General features: G+C 48.5%; 1 protein-coding gene across 7 annotated transcripts in view; it reads right to left on the bottom strand.

The window, feature by feature from the left end:
• POU2F1 (POU class 2 homeobox 1) overlaps nt 1–14,619 on the bottom strand; it is a 252,484-nt gene that overhangs the window by 55,472 nt on the left and 182,393 nt on the right. For all 7 annotated transcript variants that reach the window (XR_012646068.1, XR_012646069.1, XM_074998134.1 and 4 more), the window contains one exon: nt 8,981–9,075. Coding sequence is in view for 5 of the 7 variants with exons in the window: in XM_074998134.1 (XP_074854235.1) it covers nt 8,981–9,075 (95 nt within the window). In the remaining 2 variants the exon portion in view is untranslated. The remainder of the gene's footprint in view (nt 1–8,980; nt 9,076–14,619) is intronic.

Below are 14,619 nucleotides of genomic sequence, written 5' to 3'. Positions count from 1 at the left end.
GTGAACTTTGGAGCTTCCCAAGCTTTGAGTGTTTCACACCACCTCTTTGGAAGTATATTTTGGTAAATGCAGAGTTGAATCCTCTTCATTGGCAAATTCTGCTCAGTGCAGCTTGGGAAAATATGGTATTATGGCATTTGTATGCTCAATGCCTAATTCTCATGTTGGTTATTACCCCAATGCACCAGAGAGAAACCTCAAAACTGCTCTAAATCATGCTGGTTAGCAATAGCTCCCAAATGACCACTCCAGAGCATCACAGTGTTATACAGCTATGTCTCCTTCAAAGCTGAACCCCTAACTGGCTTATAGAGGGTACACCTATACCCACCCAAAAATCAACACGCTGGCAGTCGATCTTCTAGGTTTGCTTCACAGCACCTAGTATGCTCACACTAAATTGAACTATCAGGGTGCTGCTGTTGACCCCAGCATGCCTCACAATCACGGAGTAACGGAAGTTGACAGGAGCGTTTCCCCGGTAGACCTCTCGCTCTGGGGAGGGCAGCAAAAATCAATTTAAGATACATCAATTCCAGATACACAGTTCTTGTAGATGGAGTTAGCATCTTAAATTGATATTACCCCCTAATGTGGACTTGACATAAGTTGGCTGCCTCCTTGGTTTGAGATACTGGTATTCTGCAATGCAGAGCAGGTGGATTGCAGAGCAGGAAGGGGAAAGCAGGATTTAGCCCTCTGTCTTTAATTACATTAAAATGAGAAGTCCTGTGGTATGTTACAGATATATCGGAAAGAGAAGTTACTCACCTGTAGTAATGATGGTTCTTCGAGACGTGTCCCCGTGGGTGCTCCACAGTAGGTGTCAGGCTTGCCCGGCGCCGCAGATCGGAATTCTTCTAGCAGTTTCCATTGGATCGCACATGCGCCGATGCGCGCTTCTCCCCTGTGCGCCCTCGGTCACGTACGCGATCCGATCCCCGCCAGTTCCTTGACCAACTGCCTCGGATGCTCCTGAAAAACACCGGACAGAGATCTGAAGCGGGGAGGATGGGTGGGTGGTGGAGCACCCACGGGGACACATCTCCAAGAACCATCGTTACTACAGGTGAGTAACTTCTCTTTCTTCTTCGAGTGGTCCCCGCGGGTGCTCCACAATAGGTGACTACCCAGCAGTAAGGAGGTGGGTACTCGATTCATGTGTAGCTTGCCCCTGAGAGGACTGCTGTCAACAGACGGGTATCCTCATCGAACACCCGATGCAGGGCGTAATGCTTGGCGAAGGTGTCGTAGGATGACCAGGTCGCCGCTCTACAGATGTCTTTTAACGCGATGCCCTTGAAGAAGGCTGTTGACGCCGTCACCGCCCTGGTGGAGTGAGCCCTAGGCGGGGTCAGCAAAGGGGTCTTTCAAAGCTCGTAGCACGGTTTCATACAGGACACAATGTGCTTTGAAATTCTCTAGGAAGAGAGGTCTTCCCCTTTTGACCTGGGAGCGAGAGACACTAGGAGCCTGTCCGTTTTCCGGAAGGACTTAGTTCTGTCTATGTAAAAGGCCAACGCCCTCTCACATCTAGGAGGTGTAGGCGCGCCTCCTTGCTGGAGCTGTGAGGCTTCGGGTAAAACGAGGGTAAGACTATTGGTTCGTTAAGATGGAACTCCGAGGAAACTTTTGGAACGAAGGCTGGGTGTAACCGTAACATTACTGCCTCCTTTGAGAATACTGTGCAGGGCGGCATTGCCATCACTGCTGCGAGCTCGCTCACCCTGCGGGCTGACATAATCGCAAGGAGGAAGGTTATTTTCACGGTAAGGAGTCGGAGGGGTACCGTGGCTAATGGTTCGAAGGGTGGTCCCGATAGCGCATGGAGCACCAAGTCCAAACTCCATGACGGCAGTAGCGGTTTTCGAGGGGGTACAGATTTACCAGCCCCTTCAAGAACCCTTGTGACGATAGGGTGGGCAAATACGGTGGGCCCTTTCTCTTTGTGCCGAAAAGCTGATATAGCGGCGAGGTAGACCTTTAGCGAGGATAGAGAAAGCCCGTCTCGTTTGAGGTCCAATAGGTATTCTAGTATTACGGTTGTAGGAACGTCAAGGGGAGCTAACTGTTTGGCAGAGCACCAGGCTGTAAAACGTGTCCATTTCTGTGCATAAGTCCTCCTGGTGGAGGTCCTTCGGCTACACTCTAAGACTTGTCGTACTCCCTCCGTACATGTGCTCTCTAAGGCGCTGAGCCATGCTCGTAGGCGTAGTCCCTGAGAGTGCGGGTGCACTATGGACCCCTGAGCCTGTGTGAGTAAGTCTGGCGCCACCGGTAGGGGGAGGGGTGGACGATCCGACATGCACAGAAGCAAGGAAAACCATTGTTGCCGGTCCCAAGTTGGAACTATGAGTATCATGCGAGCTCTCTCCCTTCTGGCTTTCTGCAGAACCTTGTGGATAAGCGTTGTGGGGGGAAACGCGTAGAGTAGAGGACCCTTCCATGAAATCATGAATGCGTTCCCCAGGGACCCCGCCCTATTCCTGCTCTGGAGCAGTACTGGGGACACTTCTTGTTGTACTGGGTGGCAAACAAATCGACTTGGGGAAACCCCCAGGCACGAAATATGCGCCGTAGCAGGTCTGAGCGGATCTGCCATTTGTGCATGAGTGCGTAGCGCCTGCTCAGTTGATCTGCCTTCACGTTGTGAGCGCCCGGCAAGTACGAGGCTTTCAACGTTATGTTGTTGGCAATGCACCAGTTCCACAATAGGACTGCTTCCGCGCATAACGCATGGGATCGTACCCCTCCTTGTCGATTGATGTAAAACATAGTGGAGGTATTGTCGGTATTGATCCCGACTACTCTGCCGTGCAGGTATTTCCGAAAATGTCTGCACGCATTGAACACTGCTCTGAGCTCCAGTATGTTTATGTACAGTGTCTGTTCCGCAGGGGACCATAGCCCTTGCGTCACCTTGCTGCCAATGTGTGCTCCCCCTCCTATGTGGGAGGTGTCGGTTGTAAGAAAAATAGAAATTTGTGGTTGGTGGAAGGGCACGCCCACTAGCAGCTTCTTGGGATTTTCCCACCACGCTAGCGATCTCCACACCTCCATCATGGGCGACACTACCCTGTGGATGGTATGGGATGCCGGTTTGTAAACACTCGCCAGCCAATGCTGCAGGCTTCGCATGTGTAACCTGGCATTCTGTACCACAAATGTAGCTGTCCCATATGCAGGCACATTAGGACTAGCACCGCAGGGCTGTGAATCATGACTTGCACCAGGGAGCTGATGGTGCAGAAGCGGGCGTCGGGCAGGTATACTCTTGATGCGATAGAGTTTACGCGTGCCCCTATGAATTCTATATCTTGCGTGGGTTCGGTCTTTGACTTTGCGAGGTTGATACCTAGGCCCAGCGAAGTAAACATGTTCGCAGTGACGCATATCATGCGTAGGACCTCTGCCTTTGAGGCCCCTTTCAGTAGGCAGTCGGACAGATATGGAAATAATAAACACCCCCTGCCTGTACAGGTAGGCTGATACCACTGCCAGGGTTATGGTAAAAACTCTGGGTGCCGAGGATAGGCTGAACGGAAGAACCCTGTATTGGAAATGTTCCCCACTGACCGTGAAGAGGAGGAAGCGTCTGTGTGCCGGGTGGATTGTTATATGAAAGTAAGCATCTTGTAAGTCAAGGGCTGCAAACCAGTCTCCATCATCCAGTGCTGTAAGTATGGAGGCAACTGTAATCATCCGGAAGCGCTGCTTGCGCAAGTAACGGCTGAGGCCCCATAGATCCAAAATTGGCCTCCAGCCTCCTGTTTTCTTCTCTGTTAGGAAGTAGTGTGAGTAAAAACCTTTCCCTTGGAATTGTTCCGGCACTCTTTCCACCACCCCTCTGAACATGAGGTGATCTATCTCCTGCTTCAGCCTCGCCGCAGGGGCAGCGTCCCTGCGGGGAGGCCGGGTGGGAGGTTTCGTCAGTGGAAGTGACTGGAAGGGGATCGTGTAACCCGTGGCTATAATTTCTAGCACCCATTCGTCTGTTGTGATCTTTCACCATTGGGAGTGGAACGGTTTGAGGCGATGATGGAACATGAGATGAGAATCAGAGGGGTATCTGAAGAAGAGCATCTGAAGAAGCGAGTTAACTGACGAAAGCTCATGCTCTAAACTTTTCTGTTGGTCTATAAGGTGCCACAGGACCCTTCGTTGCTGAGATGAGAATGGCACTGAGCAATGGTGTTGATAGTGCAGCCCCCGACATATCCGTCAAACTTGCTGTCTCTGGGCTTGCCCTGAGGGTGTACAGCTTTGTTGAGAACGTCACCTGGGGGCCCTGTACTGCTGCTGCTGTTGATGGCGCCCTTGGTCATAGCCTCGCTGATATTGTGCGTGCTGTGGTTGGTAAGCATGGCGTCTTTGCTGAGGATAGACTTTCTTTTTCTTGTATGGGGGAGTATAGATACCCAAGGTCTTAAGTGTGGCCCTCGAGTCTTTGCTGGAGTGGAGGACTGAGTCAGTTGACTCTGCAAACAGCTTTTGCTTCTCAAAAAGGAAGATCCATGATCTTCGCCTGTAGATCTCTGGGGATATCAGACGTCTGGAGCCAGGATTCCCTACGCTTTACCACTGCTGCGGCTGTTGAACGAGCCGCTGTGTCTGCCACGTCCAGGGCAATCTGAACTCCCGTTCGCGATGCCGCGTAGCCCTCTTGGACAATCACCTTTAACACTGGCTTCTTGTCCTCCGGAAGTGAATCCATGAGAGGGGTGAGTCTAGAGTAATTGTCAAAGTTATGGTTTGATAGATGTGCCGCGTAGTTTGCCACTCTCAATAATAGGGTAGAGGAGAAGTAGACCTTCCTGCCGAACAGCTCTAATTTCTTAGCATCTTTATCCGACCCCCCTGATATGTACTGGGACGTCTTCGACCTTTGCTGAGATGACTGGACCACCAAAGAATTGGGTTGTGGGTGGCTAAACAGGAACTCCATGCCCTTGGCTGGGATGAAGTACTTCTTATCTGCTCTTTTGTTCATAGGCGGAATGGAGGCCGGAGTCTGCCATATGTTAGTGGCTGACTCCATAATGGCTTCGTCCAGCGGAATAGTGATTTTAGATGAAGCCGGGGGTCTCAAATTTTTCAGGAGTTTATGGTGCTTCTCCTGCACCTCTGCTATTTGAATGTCCTGTGTGAATGCTACTCTTTTGAACAGCTCCTGGAATTGTTTAAGGTCATCCGGAGGGGAGACACCCCCGGGGGCAATGGCCTCATCTGGGGAGGATGAGGAGGAACGGCTGGGGTAAGCCTCCCCCAAGTCCCCTGGCTCCCGAGTTCACTGGTATACTTGCTCCCTGGTGGGCTGTGAAGGGAAGTCTCGGCACTCTGGAGCTAATTCCCCCGGGACAACTGCGTTCCTGTCCCAGAGCGAGAGTGTACACAGAAGTATTGACGAGTAGTGGGAGAGGACCTGCCCCTGGATCTGGACCTGCGGTGTCTGTGTTCAGTGTGATGAGGACGGCCATAGCAACATGGGCAAGGGCCCGGTGATGGAGACCTGGACCACGATCAGGGAGTGTACCCATGATGTCTGGGAGAGCGGGATCTCCGTGATGACATTGATAGTGGTGAAGCTGGTTTGTGATAGTACTCAAGGGGATCCATGCCCAAAAATGGTGAAGGTGGCCTGAGCCACGGCAAAGTGGTTGGAGGAACGGAGAGGGAGGCCCGAAATAAACCAGTGGAGTTGCCGCCCGGTGGTGCGGCATGTGTATCTCGGGAAGGGTCTGGTGACAAGGGCATCGCAGCCCTGCCTGGAGATGGACTGAGGTGCCGGGTTTTAGCTCTAGCCTTCCCCCTCCCCTGCAGGGTGGGCACTGCCCCCTTCCGTGCCGGGGATCTCGGCCCCATTGTCGGTGCCGTGCGGGTAGCTTCCTCCGGTGCCAGTAGGTCCCGTGCTGGGTGCCCCTGCGCCGTCGGCGCCGTGGGAGCCGGTGCCGCGTGCGGCAGTGACGCCGATTCCAGCACTCGCTGCGCTGGTGCTCGCGGCACCTTCCGTGCCGCCTGTTGTATAGTCAGAGGCCTGGCCTCGGCCACGTGCGCTACTGCGCTGCCGCTTTCATCAGCTCGCAGCTGGGGGCTCTGCGTTCCGCTCGTCCTGCTTGCTGGGACTGCTGGCAAGGATCGAGCCAGGGAGAGTTTCCTCCTCTTCTGCACCGAGGGGGTCAAAGAGGCTGCCTTCCTTTTATGCAACCCAGAAGGCCCTTCTGTGTGATGCTTCTCTGGCAGCTCAGGCTGGATGGCCTTATCAAACAAGATCATTTTGAGCCTCATTTCTCTGTCCTTCCTGGCCTTGGCTGTAAGCTTAGCACAGTGTGAACACTTCTGGGTAACACGAGACTCCCCTAGGCAACGAATGCATTCACTATGCCCATCGGAGGCCGCCATAGCTTCGCGGCATGACTCACACTTCTTAAACCCTGAGGAAGCCATCGCGGTGAGTCTTTACTGTTAATAGGGTACTTAGCCGCTAATCAGTGCATTCTACAACCCAAAATAACATTCACGGCCTTCAGGGCTGCGGAAGGCTTAAACAGCCTTCTTTGTCTGCCCCCTCTTCTCCGTTCCTCTTCTCTCTACTATTTAATATGCTCTTCTTTCTTTTTTTTTTTTTTTTTTGTATAATAGTGACAAACAACGAACTAACAAATAAAACAACTATCTTATCTGTCTCTGGCTTTAGCCGGAGCGGATTCCATCTGCAGCCGTTGGCGGTTGAGAAGGAACTGGCGGGGATCAGATCGCGCACATGACCGAGGGCGCACAGGGGAGTGGCGCGCATCGGCGCATGCGCGATCCAATGGAAACTGCTAGAAGAATTCCGATCTGCGGCGCTGGGCGAGCCCGACACCTACTGTGGAGCACCCACGGGGACCACTCAAAGAAGAACATAAGCTTTTGTGGGCAAAGACCCACTTTGTCAGAGGTACAAAGTGGGTCTTTGCCCATGATATGCTCCAATATATCTGTTAGTCTATAAGGTGCCACAGGACTGCTTGTTCTTGTGGACAAAGACTAACACAGCTACTCCTCTGATACTTATAATCACATTGTCACACATCAGTCCTCAAGTACAGTAAGGTCCCCACATTCTTGAACTTAATGTTCACGAATTCAATTATTCCTGAGCAGCTGCTTGAGGCCACAGCTTCCCCAGGGTGGGGAGCGCTGGCAACCACCAATTCCCCAGGGCTCCGAGTCCCCTCCCTGTCCCGCATTCACGAAAATCAATGTTCGTGAGGGTTCTGAACATGGAACCCTTGCAACTGTTGAGGCCCTACTGTAATGTACAATATGCGTAAGAACTGTGGATACATATGTATGCTAATTTTTTCAGTATTTTAAGCTTATTTTAGCTGTATTGGACTATACAAACGTGTCTTTATTGACTTCACCCTTTATAAAAGTTCTCTTCTTTCTACGTCACGCATTAAAAAGAAAAACAAAAAACCGAACATTTCAAAGGCACACGTGAAGCTCACCGCACTGTGAACTAGGAGGGCTAATATCCACAATTTTATCTTTCACACACAAAATGGGGTAAGCAATTCTTTTCATACTTGGGACTTTCATAGACAGCAGCATTACCAATAGTATTTGCTAAAGATTATCACAAGTTGAATCTCTCTAATCCATCATGCTCTCATTCGGCAACATCCGTAGTCCGGCATGACTTTAGTTAGCCAGACAGTCACTAAGCATGGGTTTAGAAAAGTTTTCCATGGTTCCATAAAGTCTGTTTACAGCCACCAAACCTGGGCTCTCAGGGTTCTGTGCTGTTGTTTTGCTGTAATTTACCCCTAAATGTCTTTTAAGGGCCCAATGAGAAGTGGAAGCATTCGTAATGCCATGAAATAATATTGACCTCCTGTGGCTTGGCAAATTCTCTCATTCAGCACCGGTTAAGTCCCGAGGGTGCTGGATGAGAGAGGTTCAACCTACACCTGCATTAAATGAAAAATATTGTGAGTCTTATTCCAGAAATACGCGATCATATAATTAGAGATTATTGTAATCACACACACACAATCAAAATTTACACTCCAGGGTTGTTAACATTACTTTTCCAGAGTTTTGAAAGTTTAACCATAGAGCTTCAACAGCCTTCTAAAGCAACTGTTTTTGGAAACTGCTAATAATTAGCTTTACTTTTTTGCTGACTGCAAAAGATTGGCAACAATATAGAGCTCTTTGGCTAGAAAATAGACCATTGTATCCACTGGATCTTCGGAAAACTTGCAGAAGATAAGCCCTCTTCTGCACACTTTAGGAAGCCTTCAGGTCTTCTCCTATAAGCTTTAGGAACTCTGAGAACCTTATAAAGATGTGAAGGAAGTGATGTAAATGCCTCCCATGGACATTGCCTTATGTGCCTGCCAATTTAGCAGCTAAATTAACTGCACATTGTTGAATTAGTTGTGTAAAGTAGATTAAAAATCAGTCAACTATATAAATACAAAATCTTCAGTCACAATTTAGTCAAATAAAAATATTTTTATTAGCACAATTAAAAGGATTTTTACTCAATGACTTCTATGTCAAATAGCAATGTATTATCCATAGCTCTTTTGATTTTAAATCTATTAAAAGTAAAGCCACAAAAATGTTTAACATGATGGAAAAATCTATTTTTCTAACACTCTACCTAAACTCAAAATTGACCCAGTTATTTTCATTTAAAATACCATAGATTTTCACCTTTAAAAAAGGCCAAGCATGGTCTTTTTTAATTGAAAGAGTAAATGTTTTGGGAAATTATGAGTGAACGGAAACAGAGAAGCATGAAAGGAAATTATGCAGTCTCAACTATAGGTGCAGCTGACAACTCCATTATACTGTAGCCATCTAGAAAAGTGAAAAGACTAAATAGTTCAACTTCTATTCAAGCTACTACCATATATGTGCTCCTCTCACCCATAAGTTTGAGTCTAGCAAAGAAGTGCAGAAAAGCTGCAAGAGCAAAACTGACCTGTGAGGTGAGGGTGATGCTTGGCTGAGACTGCAGGAGGTTGGCTTGGCTTTGCTGAGGTAGTTGCGTTAGAAGATTCTGCGCTTGCAGGAGACCTGAAAAGAAAGGACTGTGGTTTTACAAATGGTTTCAGAAATTTTTACAAGCTGGCTGAAATGAAGGCCAGAAAATTAAAGAGGATAACATTTCCAATGCCTAATTCTCAGTCCACAATTATCCTGCAAGTCAGTGTTTTCCACATGGTGTTCCATGGAACCCTGGGGTTCCCGAAGTGCAAATAAGGATTGCATGAGAAAATTCCATTACAACAACATTTTAGCTGTGTCTACACGTGCACGCTACTTCGAAATAGCGCCCAACACGTGTAGCCGTGACGGGCGCTATTTCGAAGTTAGTGCCGCTATTTCGATGTTAACATCGACGTTAAGCGGCGAGACACTGAAGCCGCTAACCCCATGAGGGGATAGGAATAGCGCCCTACTTCGACGTTCAATGTCGAAGTAGGGACCGTGTAGTCGTTGCGCGTCCCGCAACATCGAAATGGCGGGGTCCTCCATGGTGGCCATCAGCTGAGGGGTTGAGAGACGCTCTCTTTCCAGCCCCTGCGGGGCTCTATGGTCACCGTGGGCAGCAGCCCTTAGCCCAGGGCTTCTGGCTGCTGCTGCTGCAGCTGGGGATCCATGCTGCATGCACAGGGTCTGCAACCAGTTGTTGGCTCTGTGGATCTTGTGTTGTTTAGTGCAACTGTGTCTGGGAGGGGCCCTTTAAGGGAGCGGCTTGCTGTTGAGTCCGCCCTGTGACCCTGTCTGCAGCTGTTCCTGGCACCCTTATTTCAATGTGTGCTACTGTGGCGTGTAGACATTCCCTCGCAGCGCCTATTTCGATGTGGTGCTGCGCAACGTCGATGTTGAACGTCGACGTTGCCAACCCTGGAGGACGTGTAGACGTTATTCATCGAAATACCCTATTTCGATGTAGCGTTCACGTGTAGACGTAGCCTTTATGATTTAAAAATAATATTTAAGCATTTATGAAGTTTATTAAAAAATATCATTTGTGTTTGTCACAATAAGCATCCCCGTGTAATGCCAGTTTAGCCAGAGAGTGGGGATGATGTCACTATTCTGTACTGCACGTGTAGTCAGTCATCACTCCTGTTATATACTACCTTATATCCCTGTACTCACTCTCAGGGAACATGGAGCACATGGGGGACTAAATACAAATATAGTATTGTCAGATGATTTCTTGTTTTTAAAAATGTTACTGTGACAAATATAAATTGACTATGACTCGGGGTCAACCTGCAGCTCTTTAAGGAGTCATTTGAGGCTCTAGATGCTGCCACTGCTGACTCCTTTGCAGCTCCCTGTCCTGCCACCACTGAAACAGCAAAACTAAATTTAATTAGTTTAATGGACAGCAGGGCAGTGGGAGGGATCTGGCCATTAAACCAATTGACTTTAGTTCCATTATTTCAGTGGCAGCAGGTAGGTAGCGGCAGACAGTCCCTCACTCGCAAAGTAGCCAGCACTCAAATTCTGACCTGTTTATCATCATCCTTACTTATTTGTGGTCTACTTTTTCAGCTCCATATATGAGACTATTAGGGGTTCTGCAAAATTCTTTTGAGTATAAAAGGGTTCCATGGCCAAATTAAAGTTTGAAACACTGCTGTAAACTATCGGGAAATGCAGCATTCCTTTGCTTGTGATGCAGACACAAATGTTCACTGAGGCTAAGCTTATATATAGGAACTGTTTAATATAGTGACAGTATCATCAGCTTAATATTTAGGAAGTTTGACTTTGATTCCACTCTCTAGTTTAAGTCTTACATTACTAGTAGACAAGCTGAGATTTGAAGAGACGAGTAAGAAGAAACTGAAGCCACTGATGGTAATTAAATGTTACACTCCACAATATAGTTTAGCTGTTTGAACACCCCTTTACAAAGAATAAAGTGGCTTTAGCAGATTAAACTAGTACAAGAGACAGAAGAACATATCCCATCACTCGTTAATATAAAACAGAGAAAGACAACCTTTAGGAAGGAGTAATTCGATCTCAAAAAAAAGTTCTCAGCTGGCTCTCCACCTCTACCTTCTCCCAACCAATCCCATGGTTGAGGCTGCCAAGGTGCTGGTACTCAATATTGGCAAGTACCAGCACAAAAAACCAAAAAGCACTGAGTTACACCAAAAACTGAAATTACTTATCTATATAGGAGAGGTTATTCACCCTGTGCAGTAACTGGAGTTCTTTGAGATGGTTGTCCCCATCGGTACTCCACCTTATCCACGTCAGCACCGCTACACCAACAGGCCGAAGATTTTCATAGCATGCCCTTCAGCCAGCTGCCTGTGCATGCAGAGCACACGCTTGAGATGCCTGTGACAGCTACTGCTCACATGTGGGCAGCCTGTCACCTCTCTGTTCTTCTCTGATCTGGACACCTAGGTAGAAATCCAAAGCAGAGGGGAGGTGGGTGGGTGGTGGAGCACCCACAGGGACAACCCTCTCAAAGAACTCCAGTTAACTGCACTGGGTGAGCAACCGCTCCTTCTTTGAGGGTCCCCGTGGGTGCCACACCTTAGATGACTACAGAGCAGTTCTGAGGTAGGACCTTTAGATTTTGTGTTGGCTGACAATTGCATAGAGTAGCCGAACCTGGTCTGAGAGTCAAAGTAGGATTGTATGGCAAAGTGACATGTAAAAGTATGTACAGAGGCCCACCTTGCCACTCTGCAAAGGTCTTCTGTGGATACACCCTGGAAAAAAGCGGCAGATGAAGCTATTGCCCGCGTGAAATTTACCCAAGGATTAGCAGAAGGCTGTTTATCTGCATCAGTGTAAGTAAGTCTTATGCAGCTGGAAATCCACTTTGGGAGTCTGTGTTTGGAAATGGGCATGTCATGGGATTTGCTGGCAATGGAGAAAAACAGTCAAAGTTGTCTTACGGAAATCTTGTATTTTTTGCAGGAAAAAGGCCAGTGCTTGCCATACATCCAGGGGATGCAGGGACCTGTACTCATCACTGATGTGTGGTTTGGGGAAGAATACTGGTAGGTAGACTATTTCATTACAATGAAACGAGGTGAGCACTTTCGGGATGAACTTAGGGTGTGTGTGTAGTATCGCTTTGTCTTTGTAAAAGGTTGTGTAGGGAGGCTCTGACACAACAGCGCTGATCTCCCATATTCTGCGTGCTGACGTTATTGCCACAAGGAAAGCTACCTTCATAGAGAGATGTAGTAGGGACCAGGCGGCCAATGGTTTGAAGTGTTTCCCCATGAGAGATGCAAGAACTGAATTAGGGTCCCATGCCGGTGTTGGGTCCCTAATCGGGGGAAATAGGTTTTGAATGCTGCTCAGGAATCATTTGACTGAAGGGTGAGTAAAGACTGAACAGTCCTGAATTGGCAGGTGGAATGATGATATGGCAGCTATGTGAACCCTGGTGGTGCTTATTGGTAGGTTCATTTGTTGCAGATGGGTCAAGTAAGTATTTGTGGAACCCCTGATTGCACAGAGTCGCATGATTGTGATTGGCACCACAATATAAAATGCTGCCACTTCTGAGAATAACTCTTGTCGTGTTATCGATCTTCTGCTGTTTTCCAGGATCATGCAAACCTGTGGTGGGCACAGGATCTCCAGGTCTATCAGCCAACCAGGTACCATGCTTGCAGGTGGGGATGGTCAACAGCTGGGTGGTGAACTGAGCTGTTCTGCTGAGTGAGGAGCATTGGAGCAGGAGGAGGATGCCTGGAGAAAAGCAGCAGGTCAGAGAACAGGGTTTGTCTGGGACATCTGCGTGCTAGGAGGATGACCCAAGCTCCATCCTGTCTTATCTTGGCTATCACCCTCTGAATGAGGAGTGTTGGTGGGAATGCATACATTAAAGGTGCATTCCATGTGATGCTGAATGCATCCCCTAGAAAGTTGCGGCCTATTCCATGTCTGGAGCAAAATAGGGGGCAGAGAATGTTGGCAGCTGCAGCAAACAAGTCTACCATTGGGAAGCCCCACTTCTGGAAAATGTGGTAGAAGAAGGACTTGTTGATTTCCCACTCATGGTCTCTGGAGAAAATGAGACTGAGATTGTCTGCCAGTATGTTGTTCTCACCTGGGATCTGAGCTGCAACAGTGTGGATCTGATGGGGATACACCACTGCCAGTGTAGTAGTAGGTAGTAGGCATCCTTCAGTCTGCATAGACTATGGATTGCGCCCTTTAAAGTTTCAATTGAGGACTTCATTTACAGCGTCTATTGTGACTATGAAGACCCACACGAGAGTGACAGTCCTTGCTGCATCTCTTGCAGATGTAGTGGGTGTCTGGCAAGTCCTTATTGTGCTTTCTGTGCGCTCGCTTCTCCTCTGCTAGCTGTCTGATCTTCATCTCGCCCTTCTGAAGGCCCTTGTGTAACCCTTGCCTCCATCTGCTGCGGTCATCTGTTAGTTCTTCCCAGTTGTCCAGCTCTATGTCCACCTCTCTGAGGTCTCTCTTGCAGACATCTTTGTAGCGCAACTGGGGGCGTCCGGGAGGTCTTTTGCCAGAGGCTAGCTCACCATACAGGATGTCTTTTGGAATCCTTCCATCATACATCCTTTGGACATGGCCAAGCCAGCGGAGTCGACGCTGCCTGAGGAGGGTGTGCATGGTTGGGATTCCAGCAGTGTAGTACTGCTTCCTGGAAGAGTTGTTCTGAGCATACCCCACCCTGTTTCTTTATATAATGCATGGCTGTCATATTGTCTGTTAGTATGCATACTGTAGTGTTGGAGATGTGGGTGGAGACTTGCATGTACTGAACTGCTGTCAACTCTAGGAGATTTATGTGTTGCAGTTGTGTGTTTAGGGACCATGTACCCTGGGCTAACTGTTCCCCGATATGAGCACCCCACCCCAAGAGGGAGGTGCTCGATGTGATCATGAGTGTAGGAGGGGGTCTCTGGAAAGATACTCCTATGCACACATTGCTGGGTTGCATCCACCAGGTGAGGGAGCCCCTGACCTTGGCTGGGACACTAAGTGACTTGTTCAGCAGGTGTAGATGGGACCTGAATACCACTCTAAACCATGTCTGCATGGGTCTCATTTGTAAACGTGCATGTACCACCAATATCACTGCTGCCAATGACCTATAAGGCATAGGCATTGCCTGGCAGGTACAGTCAGTGAAAGTTACAGACCAGTGACAATGTCTTGTGTCATTTTCAGCCTGTGTGGCAGAAGAGAGGCTGTAGCAGTCTGGCAGTCTAGGAGCACCCCTATGAATCTGAGTCTTGGGGTTGGTGTAAAGGTACACTTTTTAAGGTTTACGCACAAGCTGAGGCTGGAGAAGAAAGTCCTGGTAAACAACACTGCTTGCTTGTTCTGTACCTGGGATTGGTCCCTTATCAGGCAATTGTCTAGATCAGGAAAGATGGTTACTCCCTTTCTCCTCAGGAATGCAGTCGGAAGAAGGTATTTCAAGTTTGGGTGTGACTCTCCTAAAGAGTTCCTGAAAGGACTTGGAATAGTCATCTGAGATGGCAAGCTGTATCACTGAGGCAGTTGAAGACAAAGAAGACAGGTGTGGAGGAAGGGGAGAGGGCGAGTGATCTTCCCCCTTGAGTGTGAGGCACATTCTTC

The sequence above is a fragment of the Carettochelys insculpta genome, chromosome 1, assembly GCF_033958435.1.
Source record: "Carettochelys insculpta isolate YL-2023 chromosome 1, ASM3395843v1, whole genome shotgun sequence".
NCBI lineage: Eukaryota > Metazoa > Chordata > Testudines > Carettochelyidae > Carettochelys > Carettochelys insculpta.
This window is presented reverse-complemented; position numbering and strand designations above follow the sequence as displayed.